Raw genomic sequence first — 14,210 nt, 5'->3', positions numbered from 1 at the left:
ATTAAGAGATAAATATCTTCCCAAAATATATTATACGATATACGTAGTATCTCATTAGATTCTTATTCCCTTATGAACTACCGACCTCATTTTCACACATAATTACTTATAATAAATTTCTCTCCAATTTTCATGTACTAAACTCGAACTATAACCTTAATGAATCAATCCCACACCCCAACCCACCATAAACCCAATCCATAGCACTAATTTAACACGACACAAGTCACATGACCCTTGCGGTCTTGCTCTGTTTTGTGGCACAAACCTTGTTTTGAGCAGACATAAAACAGAAAGTGTAAACTTTACCGTGCAATATAGTCCCATAAATCCAATGATCTCTTGAAAAAAACACACATTACACAAAAGTGGCAGGTATACCTTGCTGAAGATCCTCAAATTATGTAATTGAATTTTATACTTAATGTAAAGCACTAAAAACCCCTTTGATCCAATTTTATTCTATTCCTTCAATTTATTTTTTCTTTTTAATTTTTTTTTTTTTGGCTTTTGATACAGCAAAGCGGTTTCGATTATACACATATTTTACTCATTGAGCTCTGGAATCTTCCATCACCTCCTTATTCTCTCTCATTATTTCTTGTATAATCTAATCTTAATTTATTTTTAAATAATTTTTTATTTTTTCGTAGCAATCCATTCTCCTTAATTTGATCAAACAATCCTTTAAAATGGGACCCACCCTACACATATACACATCTAATTTACGCCATCCACGTGTCAAAAATTATAACCGTTTGATTCCATACTAAATTTCTTCCTAGCCATCTTTTGCCTCTTTATATTTCACAATTTTCTTGCAAAAAAAAGCAGGCACAAATTCAACACAATTTGTGCCTTCTCAAAATATTTCAAGTACGCAGAAGAGAGATTCAGCTCATAACCCTCTTTTTCTTGCAAAGGTGAAATCTTTTTATCTTTTTATGACTTTTAATTCTGTTTTTTTCTCATGGGTTGACCTTGTTTTTTAGCTGTTCTGATCATACAATTTGTTTCAATTTCTGGGTGTATAATATAAGCTATGAAATTGTGATTAACTTTTTGGAATTGGGTTTATTTTGGTTGGTTTTTTCTGGAAATTTGGTTAATGGTGAAATTATGGGCTCAAATTTTGGTTTTATTTGTAGAAACTTGTTTGCTTGAATTGCTTAATTGGTTCTTTATGTCTGAATTTAGTGAATATAGTGATCAATTATGCACACTGATCGAATTATTTTATTTTATTTTGAGTAATTTTGTTTATTATTCCTTACTTGGTTATGTCTTTTTTATTCCTTTTCCCTATTTTGTTCTCTGCTCTTGGTCTCTAGCTTATTTTTGGGTGTATGTATGGTTAGCCATATGAACTTTGATGATGTAGTCGATATTTGATTTTAGGTCATGAATACTGTTCGTTAGACTTTACCAACTAAGCTAGTTGAAATCGACTCATTTTTTTTTTTTGTTGATATGGAAGCTCTAGAACTTTCCATTGCCAATTTATTAAGCTAGGTATTGATAGATAGATTATGATAAGTAAAATAAATGATGTTCATTATTGTTTTTTTTGTTGGAGGAAGGAAAGGGGGCGTAACGTGTACAGGGTAGGGACCAGGAAGTTCCTTGGTGTAAAGGCAAGAACTTGTATGCTATGTATTTACAATGGATAAATCGTATACAATTAGTTTAGTAATTAACTAATTATGGTGTACAAGTTTGCATAAAAGTCAACTTTGTAAAGGGGTGACTTATACTTAATAATCATATTACTTATAATTTAGTCTGACTAAGTTTCATACTGTACATTCGTTGTATACATGACCTACTGTTGTAGATACGAGTTTTTAACACCCCCCCCCCCCCCCCCCCCCCCCTCTTTTTTCCTATTGAATTATATAGGGAATGGAGAATGGGTTGGCTGTTATGTCTAGTGATTAATCATGGATAGAATTTCAGAAATGGGAATCTAGGAAAGAGTATTTTTTTGTTTTTTTTTTCTTTTTTTATTTTGGCTGTGATGAGTCAGTCTTAGATATCTGAGTAGTTACTCTACTGCTGACAAATGGGGTGTCTTTGATGCCTTGTGTAACTTTCTATTAGATTAATAAAATCTAGTCATCTGACAATATTTTTACTTATCTTGTTGGGTGTTAAAATCAGGATAACTCCTAAAGCTTTCATTGGTTTTGAAAAAATAGATGGCAATGCAAGGTGGATTAAGGATTGAAGATTTGGACTCCTTCAAGAAGCTGATGGTGTTTAGTGCTGGTCTTGATGGTGGTGTTAGTGGTGGTGTCGAAATGAGTGGTGAGATGTCAGCTCAGTGGAAAGATATCCCTATGGAGTTGCTCCTGCGAATTGTGACACTTGTTGATGATCAGACAATTATCAGGGCTTCCGGGGTGTGCAGTGGATGGAGGGATGCGATTTGCCTTGGGCTAACTCGTCTTTGTCTATCATGGTATATTACTTCTGTCCTTTTAGTGTGTCAAGTTTTTACCCTTTCTTGCTTGGTTTTTTGGGTTAGATTTATCTTATCTTTCACATTGATTTCATGGTATGTCTAGAAGGGTCTTGATTATGCATAATGGTTTGATGTGGAGTACAAGGAATTTGAAGTTTTTTGTTGCAATTTTGGTTTAATTTGTTCTTCTGTTATTATGAATTTGAATGTTATATCTATGGCCTTATTGATGTAATATGCTATTATCTTGATCAAGGCTGCCATTGGTTGGAAGTAGCTTATTCTTTGGCATGTAATGTCAATTGTTTTCGTTTTTACTGTATGTATCCCTGAACCTCTTTCCCATATCCGAATCCTTTTTCTCGGTATTTTTGATGTGTTTAGCAGTTTATGCCAAACATGCTTGCTGATTGTAGTCCCTGTGTTTTTTTTTTCAGGTTTGTATATTTATTTTACTGATAGGTAGGCTAATACTGTTTATCTTTTGAGGTTGAAATGACTGTTTAATCGTTTTCTCACCATTAACGGGTATTGAAATAAGAAATGTTTTGTATGTGGGATCATAATCACTTACCTATTGAACTTTTCTAGAGGCTTAGCATTTTTTACTGATATGATTTCGTTTTGTTTTTATGGAATGGGGATTGGTTTATTGGTTTACATATACTCCCTTTGATTTATCATTTAAGGATCCCACTTCTTTATAGAAAACAAAAAAAAAATAAACAAAATCTACTGGAAGTTTCATGTAATTTTATAGTGTTCATAAGCTTTATCAGGGGAAATGAAACATCCAAGTTCAACCTGGAGAAGTGTATGCACTTTATCTTTGAAACAGGAAGAATGAGATGTTAAGCATACATTGCTAACTTGTTGCAATTTTGTAGTTGGAGAAACCTAAGTTGTGGAATTTTTTGCTTGTTGGTAATGTTTGCATGAAATCTTTGTGTAGGTGCAATAACGACATGAACAACTTAGTCCTTTCGCTTGTGCCAAAATGTACAAATTTGCGGACCTTGATACTTCGTCAAGATAAGGCGCAGCTTGAAGATAATGCTGTTGAGGCAATAGCAAATTTCTGCCATGACCTACAGGAGCTCGATTTGAGCAAAAGCTTCAAACTAACTGATCGCTCTCTTTATGCATTGGCTCATGGTTGCCCAAATCTCACAAAGCTGAATATCAGCGGATGTTCAGCTTTCAGTGATACTGCACTTGCATATTTGGCTAGCTTTTGCAAAAAGTTGAAGTCAATAAATCTATGTGGATGTGTGAGGACTGCAACTGACAAGGCGTTGCAGGTATATTGTCCTTCAAAAGTTCACCTGTGTCCTTATCTGAATATTGTATTCCTTGTTTAACAGTGACTATTTTTGCATGTAGTCCATTGCATATAACTGCAAGGATCTCCAGATTCTCAATCTGGGATGGTGTGAAAATGTTGGAGATGTGGGAGTGACGAGTCTCGCATATGGTTGCCCCAATTTGAGAGCCCTCGACTTGTGTGGCTGTGTACTTATAACAGGTAAAAAAGTTTACATTTTACTTTTTGGAAAGTCTCAAAATAAACTTCATACTTATTCTTAGTTCTCGGTTGGCTCACTTTCTCTTACATTGGTTAGAACAATCCCTAATTGCCGTGTTAACCTTGAGTGAAGATTATTGAGGGTCAAAAGGGATTTTTCATAATAGAACTCATGAATCCTTTTCTAAACTTCTCCAAATACATAATAGATGGCTGTAATTAGATAAGCAACATTTAGATTTCACGTCCTGTTTTACCCTGCATCTTGCCCCTAGCAGCCTAGCTACATTTTAAACTGTATGTACTCTTCCAGGAATCTTATATACTTGTATTTAAGAGCTTGGAATAGCTGTTTACAACTAAGCTCAGTCGGGCTTGATTTTACCGAGCCTTGAGAGTTCAAGCTCCAACCTTGTCTGCTTGGTTGGCATCCTGTGATTCCTGTCCTCCAGCACCACCCTTTATTTATTTTTATTTTTTTTTGTGTGTGGTTTGAATTTGGAATCAAAATGGTTATTTAAAATAAAAAACGGTGAGAAAAGAGGTGAGCTGACCTTCAACCTACCCAAGGGCCAAGCCTAAGAGTGGGTTGAGCGAATAAAGCTTAATCACAGTGCTAATTGCTAAAGTTAAAATCTTATTTACCTTTGTGAGTTTGTAACACAGCAGAGCCACTACAAACAACAATAATGTTTCCAGGGTTTCCTAAATCTATATTCAATGTTGACTTTGTATTTGTGCCTTTTGCTTTCGTTATATGTTGGTCACCTAATCCTACATACTTCGTACATGTTTGCAGATGAGAGTGTGATTGCTCTGGCAAACGGATGCCCTCACCTTAAATCTCTGGGTCTCTACTATTGCCAGAACATCACGGACCGAGCAATGTATTCTCTGGCTCAGAGCTGTGTCAGAAACAAGCACGGTGTATGGCAGTCCATTAAAAGCAGATACGAAGACAACGGCCTTGTGAACCTCAACATCAGTCAGTGTACTGCTCTTACACCTCATGCTGTTCAGGCTCTATGTGATTCCTCCCCTGCCCTTCACACATGTCCTGGACGGCATTCTCTTATCAAAAGTGGGTGTCTTAATTTGACGACCGTACATTGTGCCTGCGCTGTCCAAGCTCACCGCGCTGCAAGCACAACTGCGCATTGAGAGAGATTGTTCAAATCTCAATGATCAATATCTTCCTGTTGTAAATAAAGTTGGTCTTCTGTTTTATATAATCCTTGTAGGAAGTGTTTTGTACTGCTTTTTTAAGCTCAAAAACAATGAAAAAGGTAGAGTTGTGGAAGAAGCTGACTTTAATATGTTGCTGTACTTTGTTAGGCTTTGAAGAACTTGATAACAGTGACTTTGACTCATGAATGTGGTCCAAAATTTGTATATACAAGTAGTTATTTTCTGAAGCACTGCTGGGAAGTTTGTTTTATATAGGTCCACTTATGTAATCTTCTTTGTTATGTTATATCACATTCATCTATTTTGTTCGGCTGTCTTAACTAGTTGCATGATCACATCATTGCAAATGCGGCTGCATGGTCCGTCAAACCATTCATTTTAGGTGTCTAGAGAGAGATGGCGGTGGCAGAGTGGCTTACATACCGGGAAGTTATTATTTCGGGGTGGCCTGGGTAGAAGTGGGGGCGGAGGTTGGAGTTGCTCGATTCTAAATGTACTTCTAATATTAAGGTTTGGCTCATTTGGTAGGCGATAAATAGTGACAGTAATGGAGTGATATGATTTCGAGTGGAAGGTGTATATTCGTCAAAGATCTTGAAGTGGGGTGTTCCTTTCTGTTGTTTTGTGACATATTCTAATCTTAATAATCGACAAAAGATGAATAAAGATTTTGAGCCATCAAATTGGCTAGTTGATATCTACTGAGTACTGATTGCATCAATCCTATCTTAGCTTTTGACAATGATACCTAAATTGAGGCTGACTCAAAAGGGAGCAATTATCTTTCTAATCACTTTGTGAGGTGTTTACTGATTAGCTTTCAACATCAAAACATGCGTTATGAATCTGTATCTTCTTGGTGGTGGGAGATGGGCCGCCTTAGTTTTGTGGCCTGTTTTCTTTCTGTTATGCATGCAATGATGCGGACTTTGATGGTAAGCTAATGAATAATAGGCATAGTCGTAGATAATGAGACACAAAATGAGACGCGTATGGAATGGGAGACCTCTACTGATGGAAGGAAAAGCGTATATGCTGCTAGACTGATTCACAACTTCTGTAGAAACTGAATTTTTAACTTCATATTGATCAAAGTACTTTTGACAGTTAATTAACAAATTTGGTGGCAGCATATGAAGAAGAAGACTTCTTGAAAAAAAAATTGAGTGAAAACTTTCAAAATGTTAACTTATCTCCATGTCTATATAGCCTTCTGACTAGCAGATTCTCTTTTGAACATGCCATTAGGCTACTAAAAACAGGTTGAATGTTCTTCTCACAAGTCAGAACACGATGAGTTAACGAACAACTATGTGCAAGCAACTTCTTTTGGTACATTAGCTATCATTTTGAATAATGCATTACTTCGTGTTGGTGTATGTAGGCTCATTTTCCCTTGTAGACAATCTCGTCATCATCCACATCAAAAGCAGGATTACAGAGACATCTGAACAGCCTCCCAATTCCCTGTAATGAAAGAAAAGAAAGGATGCAGTAAGCTAAAACTGCTAGATGTTACAGATTATTTCTCCCATGCATTGTAATTCAAATCAGATTGTCATCCTTGTTATATACAATAATTACTGTGTCTGTATGTAGTTTGAGTACATATGCTTGTGTGTGTATGTATGTGCGTGAGCCTACATAATTGAGTGCGTGAGCCTACATAATTGAGTTTTAAATATCCAAATTTATGTCAGCATCGAAGATTCAGAAACTTGCCTGACTGAGCATAGGAGTACGATAACTTAGCATCCGGTGAGAATCCTCTTCAGAACTGCAATCAGAATCACTGTCATCTTCATTTATCTCAGCTACTGTTTTCTTCTTTGATGTTTCAGATTCCTGTGTAAGCTTTTCCCTCTAGAAGAAAGAAAATGGTGTCAGCAGACCATTTATCAGGAACATGAAAAAAATCGTAAAAAATTGTATGTACTTATTCACTACTTTTCTCTCATATCAATTCAAACTCCTATTTTAATTAAAAGATTAGAACAAGGTTCGGGGTTGATTTGAAGTAGAAGTGTTATTTATACATTCTAAGTATGCTAATTCTTATGATATTGAACTTTTCTCATGAAAACTTTCTGATGAAAGGCGAACCTGGAATATCTTCCCAAGGATCTTCAGAGCTAAAGCACGAACTTTCAACTCTTCTTTCTTGATGTTCTTTTCCTGTAGAACCTGCAAGATCAATCAAAACCCTTGAAATCGTAGCTTTTGCAATTTGTATAGAACTTCAGATATCTGAACAGTCTGACAACCCAGTATGATTGCAAGAATGTAGCATTTCCAAGGAGACACTAACCATTTGGGAAACATGTAAGAGAGTCATTTCAATGTCAACAACATTCATTTTCCACAAGGAGCTCATGAGAATGTCCTTGTTTAGTCGTATGTGAGATTCAAAGTCATTAGCTGGGCCACTACCATCCATCTTATATTGGCGGCGTACATCTTCTTGCAGTTGAAGCAACTGAAATGCGCCTGTAAATGAGTATGAAATTCTCCCAAAATTTAGGGGACTCATGGATTTTACTTTATTATGTGTGATGCTTGAGTTAATGTGTATTGTTATACCTTTAGCTGCAGTTATCTGAGATTTCCAAATGTGCCCTTTATTTCGTACCCACTCCGCCATAAAGGGCACTCCAAGGTACATGGTCTTCTTCCCAAGTTCCAATGCAGCTTGTCTTGTGTAAACATAGCCTATGGTGTTTAAGATTTCGGAGCCAAAAGCTGTACCAATGCAGTGCAACAAATGAAGATGTTAGAATAGTTTTTGTCTGAAAAGATAAGTTATACTTGTATGATTTCTATAATTGATCAAATATATTCAAATGTAACTAGATCTTATATATAAAAGGCTTTGGTAAGTGCAATGAAAGACTTCAAAAACTCGGTACTAATAAGGCATAAATATGATTGTTACCATTGCAGTTGCTTGTAAATTTTTATCAATATCAATATATCATTAACAGTATTAAGGTGAATTTTCTTGCCTAGCTGACAGCAAGAGTGTTTTTAACCTGTTGGTAATAAACATACTCGAAAGCAACAATACTTTCTGATTCCCATCTTTTACAACTATCAATTTCGATTAACATTGAAAACAGTCAGAATAACATGGCTATCTTTTACCTGCATTTGAAAGGCGCTTGACCTCACTTTCAGCTCGCTGTATGAATCCATTCTTATCACCTCGAGCATATTGGCTAATAAAATCCTTCAGTTTCACTGCCAGCTTTTCTTCCCTTTCTTTCTGTACTGCCTGCATTACAGTAATTCATTGATTCATAAAAATGCACTTTATACTGTCCTGTTATTGTTAAGTTTCCTCCTATTGGCAGCAATGCATAGCTCAATCTCTACAAAATTGGAGAAACGAGTGTTTACTGCAACATACTTGCCTTCAACTTTTCATTAATCCTTTCGGGACTATCATGTTCACTGATAAATTCAGATGAAGCCATCGATGCAACAGCTAGGTGTCCTATGTAGTCCTCGAAAAGTTCACTTCCAAATAACAGGGCAAATACCGCTGTTGGATCAAGCATCGAATCTCTGAAAAATAGAAGCATGGGCTAATAATCAACTAATGCTCAATATTGCAGGATCACATAACACAAATGATGATATCTCAACATCTTCATTATAGTATTATACCTTTTTTTTTTTTTTTTTTTTTTTTTCTGCAAAGTACTTCTGATAAGTTTACATTTATAATTACTTTATATATTGCTTTTATTATTCAACTCTCATGATTAATTGCACATATACTAGACTAGGTTCAAGTGTTCAACATCCAAGAATTGTACTAAATGATTAAAATTAGTTAATCGAAATCATAACAAAATTAGCCAGTACATAATTTATAGCAGCAACTTATCGGATCATTCAATTAGCTAGTAATTTAAACAATATAAACCAAGTGATATAATTTACTAATACTCTTTAGCTTACTTGGATACACTATGCTTCCCATTTCGATCATATACGTCTCGTTGCACCGGATCACTTAGAGCTTGATATGCTTCTCCTAATATCTGAAAAATTATACCGCCATTTCATAAATTTACAATTAATTCTGTTCTATTACAGAAAAATAAATAGCTATTCCTTGAGACACATTACCTGAAACCTTTCAGCTGCTTGAGGATCATTAGGATTTTTATCCGGGTGAACTTTCCTTGCCTATAATTGAATAAAAACTCAAACAAAACAAACAATCAAGTAAGAATTTCTATTCCAAGATCTTCAAAACGAAAACACGAAAAGACAAAAAACCATCACCCACATAACAAAACATGATCAACGTCACATACAACAATGACTTAAACCATAAAATGCAAAAACATTAAAAGGGTTAATCAAGAATATATAGAACCTTAAGATAATAAGCTTTACGAATATCTTCATCGGTCGCAGAAGGGCTGATACCAAGGATATCATAGTACTCAGTTTCCTTCACCATTTTTTATGTTCTTGGAGTCAATTTTCAAGGCCTAAAACAGGAAAAAAAACAGAGGAAAAAGGAGAAAGAAAATGAAGTGAAGAAGCAAAAAGTTGGTGTAAATGAAAGAAGAGAAAAGAAGAAAGATTGAAAGTGCTTAACTAATTTTTCACGAGCAACAATCAACTTTCCAGAAGTGAAACAAGAATAAAGAAATAGGGTGTTAACGCTTTTTCCCGGGTAATAAACAGTATTTTAAATGTCATAAAAAGGCTTTCTTTGATCAAGGTGGTGGCGCTTATCATGAGAGAGGTCCCCCTACTTTTCAATTAATTAAACTTTTTGTTTAGGGTGTGTTGGTGTGGAATGTGGATGTGTGATGGGTGTAAGATTTGGGTTGGATTTGTTTCTCTTTTTAGGTGGGTCGATCGATCTACTTCGTTGATTTGGAAGGGTCGGGTTGGGTCGAGTCGTGCTTTGTGTTAGGGTTGTTGTGCTGACAGGTTAAACATGACCAACTAGGCTATAATATGGAGATCTTGTGTCCAAGCGTGCCATGTTTGTAACTATAGGAAGTTGGTCTATGCACGACACGATCTATGGGCTTGTTGGCGGTGTTAGACCATGTCAACCCATGACCTAATTCGTCTTGACCCATTGAAATCTTTTTTAAATTAGCTGTACAAGGCCAATTTGGATTTATAGGTGCAATTGCACTCATGACATGTTTGAAGTTGACATAATCTAATATTAATACCACATCAATACATCATACTTGTGATCGAAACTAAGGTTACTATCAATCTAAGAAATTACCACAGTAGTGTAACACACTTCATGTAACGATTTGATAGATCATAATAAATCATATTACAAAAAAGTAAAAGGATAATAAAGTATTAGAGTGAGTAATAGTCACCAAGTCAAGATTTGGTGTTAGAGAGTCATAAGGGCGGAGGTAAGAATCGATCCCAAAATCTCCTGAAATCGGGAGGAAAGGTCTGAAGCTCTAACCACTTGAAATATCCCTCACTTTTACAAACATTATACCGAGATACTGTAAGGACAATATGACATTGAAATTTAAATTAAACGATTAAACTTAAAACAATTATTATTATTATTATTATTATTATTTTCGTTCTTACATTATTAATGAACACCTTTTTATACCATGACAATTTAATCGTTAATATTCTCACCCACAACTACGAGGGAATTAAAGTAGGAAAGAAAAGAAATATTGAGCAGTCAATCCTCATTATTCTTGCAGCTTGATCGAAAGAGGATCGTGTGGTTTGGGTTATGTTTGATCTTTTATTGCAACAAAATTCTTGTTTTTGTTTTTATCTTTATAAGTCTAATCTATTTAATACATTGACCTATATTTCCTAAGAAAAAAAAATAATAAAAAAAAGACCTAAAAATACTATAGAGCTGTAAAGGATCTAGTTGAAGTATTCTTGTACCTCTCGTGAGAAGGACATTATAATATTTTTTATCTTCTAACCTTTAAACAAAAAAAAGTTGAAGTGTTTTAAGTACAAATATCAAAACTGATAGAGTATAAAACATATTTATGGAATTTAACCATCAACTTTTTTTTGGTTAAATACATGGTAATCATCAACTACAACAAGGTCGTACCCATGTAATAGTATAATGTATAGTGTCATATGTTCAATGTGTTCCATGATAAAGTATTTATAAAGGGCGATTGGACCAAAACAAGATAACAAATACGGAGTATATTAACTTGTATTTTTCGCGTGCATTATAACAATCATCATCAATCAATCAATAACTATATACTAAAAGACACACCAGCAATTACACGTGTCATTTTCTAGCGTGTCTCTTTTTTTTTTTTAAAAAAAAAAAAAATATCTGTATAGGAAATAAATCTTATACATAACAAAATTTTTTCCTAAAAAAAAAAGGATTGGAAAAGATTTAATGTATCCTTCCAAATATATATTGATACCATAAACTTCTTAACATAATTTATGACATATGTAGAGTTACTACTACTTTACGGCTTTACCATTAATAAAGTAAGGATTTTTTGTATTTAATCATGTATGAAAAGCTTGCCAAGAAAGATATGAAAAAATATTTTAAGTGATTTGATTATTGAGAAAAAAAAAAATGCAACATACATAAGAGAAAATGAATAATAGTGTGCAAAAAAGAAATCTATTTACGGGTTAAATACATGTTGTTAAGATTCTCATTTGGTTAATAAGATGAAAACGATATAAATTTGTTGATAGAAATATATATAAATATACATACATACGCATTTTAAAAGATCTATTTTGCTAATAATAGACTTTCATAATTAATAAATTCATTTTACAAATTAATAACTTAGCCAAATTAATTTTCAAAAAGAAAATTAATTTTTTATAATTAAATATAATGTTAATTAAAGAATAGTTATTGAAACTTAACGTGCAGGGACTTAACCTAGTACAATTCAAAGGGGTGTCCATTTGGTTTTCGATTTGGATTTAGGATAAATTCAATCCGATCCGAAATATAATTCGGTTTTCAATTTTTCACTCCGATCCAATCCGAATCACTCCCCAACCCAATCCAAATTAAAGTTCGTTCATTTTGATCAAATCCGAAAATCGGAATTAAAATACATTATATTATAGCGTCTAATAGACTAGTACGATAATATAAAAATAAGATTGCAATTATAAAAATAACATTTTGTCCAATCCTTAGGATTAATACAGTGTACAAATCTTGAAAATAGTCCTGATTAACATAAATTGTTTAAAATGAAGTCAAACTAAATTGTTCAAAATAACTAGTACAACTAAAAGGCAACACCAACTGGGGTTGGCGTGAGTGGTTAGGTCTCGGGTTCGAGCCTTGGGTATGGAAAATTTTGAAATTCCGATTTTCGCATTGGATTTGGACTCAAAATTTTTAAGTCCAATCCAGTCCAAATAGTCCGAAATTATATATATATAAAATAATAATAAACCTCAACCCATATAACAAACCCAATACCCGCCCATTATGAATTTCTTAGGAATTTTTTTTATTATTATTAATTCGGATTTTTTTTTTGTTTATTGGAGTTATATTTCTTAGGAATTTTTTTTTATTAATATTAATTCGGATTGGATCGGACTGAATTCGGACTATAAGATTTTAATTTGGAATGGATTGGATTGGATTTTGAAAACTTTGGATTTGGATTTGGACTATAAAATGAGAGTCCAAATATATTTCGGATTGGGTTGGACTAGGCTTTAGTCTAATCCAAAGTCCGAATGGACACCCCTACATATCTTCTATAAAAATAATCCCTAACTTTTTTTTGGTGTTTCACCCAATTCATCCTTTGGGCTAATTCGGATTCGGGGATTAGTTTTGGGTGGGTTAGGTTCCAGTCCCCTCCCAATTGTTGTTGCAGGAGATCGAACACAGGTCCTCCCTACCAAGTGTAGTTCCCAATCACCACTACACCAACAGCCAATTGGTTAAAATAATTCCCTAATCGTATACAATATAATTACTTAGAATAAAAACATTTTTAACATAATTTTGATAATTTCCTACATCATTTTATATCTAACATATCTTTCGTAATCTTTTATTTTAATCAAAATTTGTCAATAGTTTTCAAAAAATCTCAATCCGATCTGGTTCTATTTAAAGTTTGGGTCCGAACTAAATTGATAAGTCGATTTGGATTAGATTTCAATTTTAATCCAAATTATGGCCACCTTTAGAAAATAAGTCAAAATTCTACACCCTTACTCAGAACGTTTGATACATGATATTCATTTTGCTGTTGATCCTAATAGCAATTACACTTAAGAAACAGGCTTACTACTCAATTTTAATCCTACTGCAATGCATATACTCCTTCCGTGTTTTAATAAGTGTTACACTTATCAAATCCGGCCGTGTTTTAATAAGTGTTACACTTCTTTTTTTGACAAAAAACTACATTAAAATATTATATATCTCTCTTCTCATGGTCCCTATCCAAACCCAGTACTATTTTTTTTATTATATCTTTCCTCTCATATTCATTACTTTTTAATAAACTATTAAACCCACTATCTTTCTTTTACAATTTTTTACTCCCTCCGTTTCACAATGATGTTCGTGTTTGGAATCTTTGACTTTCTTAAAAAGAGAGAATCTTCTAAATTTCTCTTAATTTATAAGAACAAATATAGTCATGTGAGATCTAGTTTGATTCGTCTTGGTAAGTAGATTATTAATATCTAACTTTTATAATTTTTGCTAGTGTAAGATTAAAGATATTTGCAAATGGTAAAAATTTACATCAATTTACGAAACAGGAACATCATTCTTAAACAAAGAGAGTAATACTCCAAATACCTCACTTACCTCTTATTTTATTTAAGTCAATTAAATTGCCTAAAACTATGTGCTGGTCAAATTGTAACACTTAAAAAAACACCGAGGGAGTAACATTATTCTTCTGAAATCCGACATTACAAGGTTTTTAGAACAGACTACTAGCTGTATATTTGATTGTTGGATTTGTAAAAATGTTTAGATGATTCATTGTTTGTATAGTT

General features: G+C 33.7%; 2 protein-coding genes across 3 annotated transcripts; one reads left to right on the top strand and one right to left on the bottom strand.

Annotated features, from left to right (window-relative positions):
• Nucleotides 1-805: 805 nt before the first annotated feature.
• Nucleotides 806-5,407, top strand: LOC145586458 (F-box protein SKP2A-like). 2 transcript variants are annotated; one of them, XM_081643299.1, is made up of 5 exons: nucleotides 806-923; nucleotides 2,199-2,461; nucleotides 3,417-3,765; nucleotides 3,848-3,989; nucleotides 4,789-5,407. In XM_081643299.1, exons 2-5 carry the CDS (start codon nucleotides 2,199-2,201, stop codon nucleotides 5,148-5,150), a joined length of 1,116 nt encoding a protein of 371 aa, XP_081499425.1. In that variant the 5' UTR covers nucleotides 806-923; the 3' UTR covers nucleotides 5,151-5,407. The 2 variants fall into 2 exon arrangements, with proteins under 2 accessions (XP_081499425.1, XP_081499426.1); XM_081643300.1 differs by having other exon boundaries at nucleotides 828-923; nucleotides 2,161-2,461.
• Nucleotides 5,408-6,243: 836 nt separating this feature from the next.
• LOC145585236 (chaperone protein dnaJ 10-like) lies at nucleotides 6,244-9,821 on the bottom strand. Its single transcript, XM_081641953.1, has 10 exons — nucleotides 9,565-9,821; nucleotides 9,312-9,371; nucleotides 9,141-9,223; nucleotides 8,584-8,741; nucleotides 8,319-8,444; nucleotides 7,758-7,916; nucleotides 7,486-7,664; nucleotides 7,281-7,361; nucleotides 6,900-7,040; nucleotides 6,244-6,644 (listed from the first exon to the last, which is right to left on the bottom strand). Exons 1-10 carry the CDS (start codon nucleotides 9,649-9,651, stop codon nucleotides 6,564-6,566), a joined length of 1,155 nt encoding a protein of 384 aa, XP_081498079.1. The 5' UTR covers nucleotides 9,652-9,821; the 3' UTR covers nucleotides 6,244-6,563.
• Nucleotides 9,822-14,210: the final 4,389 nt, after the last annotated feature.

Source organism: Chenopodium album, chromosome 16 (assembly GCF_948465745.1).
Source record: "Chenopodium album chromosome 16, dcCheAlbu1.1, whole genome shotgun sequence".
NCBI lineage: Eukaryota > Viridiplantae > Streptophyta > Magnoliopsida > Caryophyllales > Amaranthaceae > Chenopodium > Chenopodium album.
This window is presented reverse-complemented; position numbering and strand designations above follow the sequence as displayed.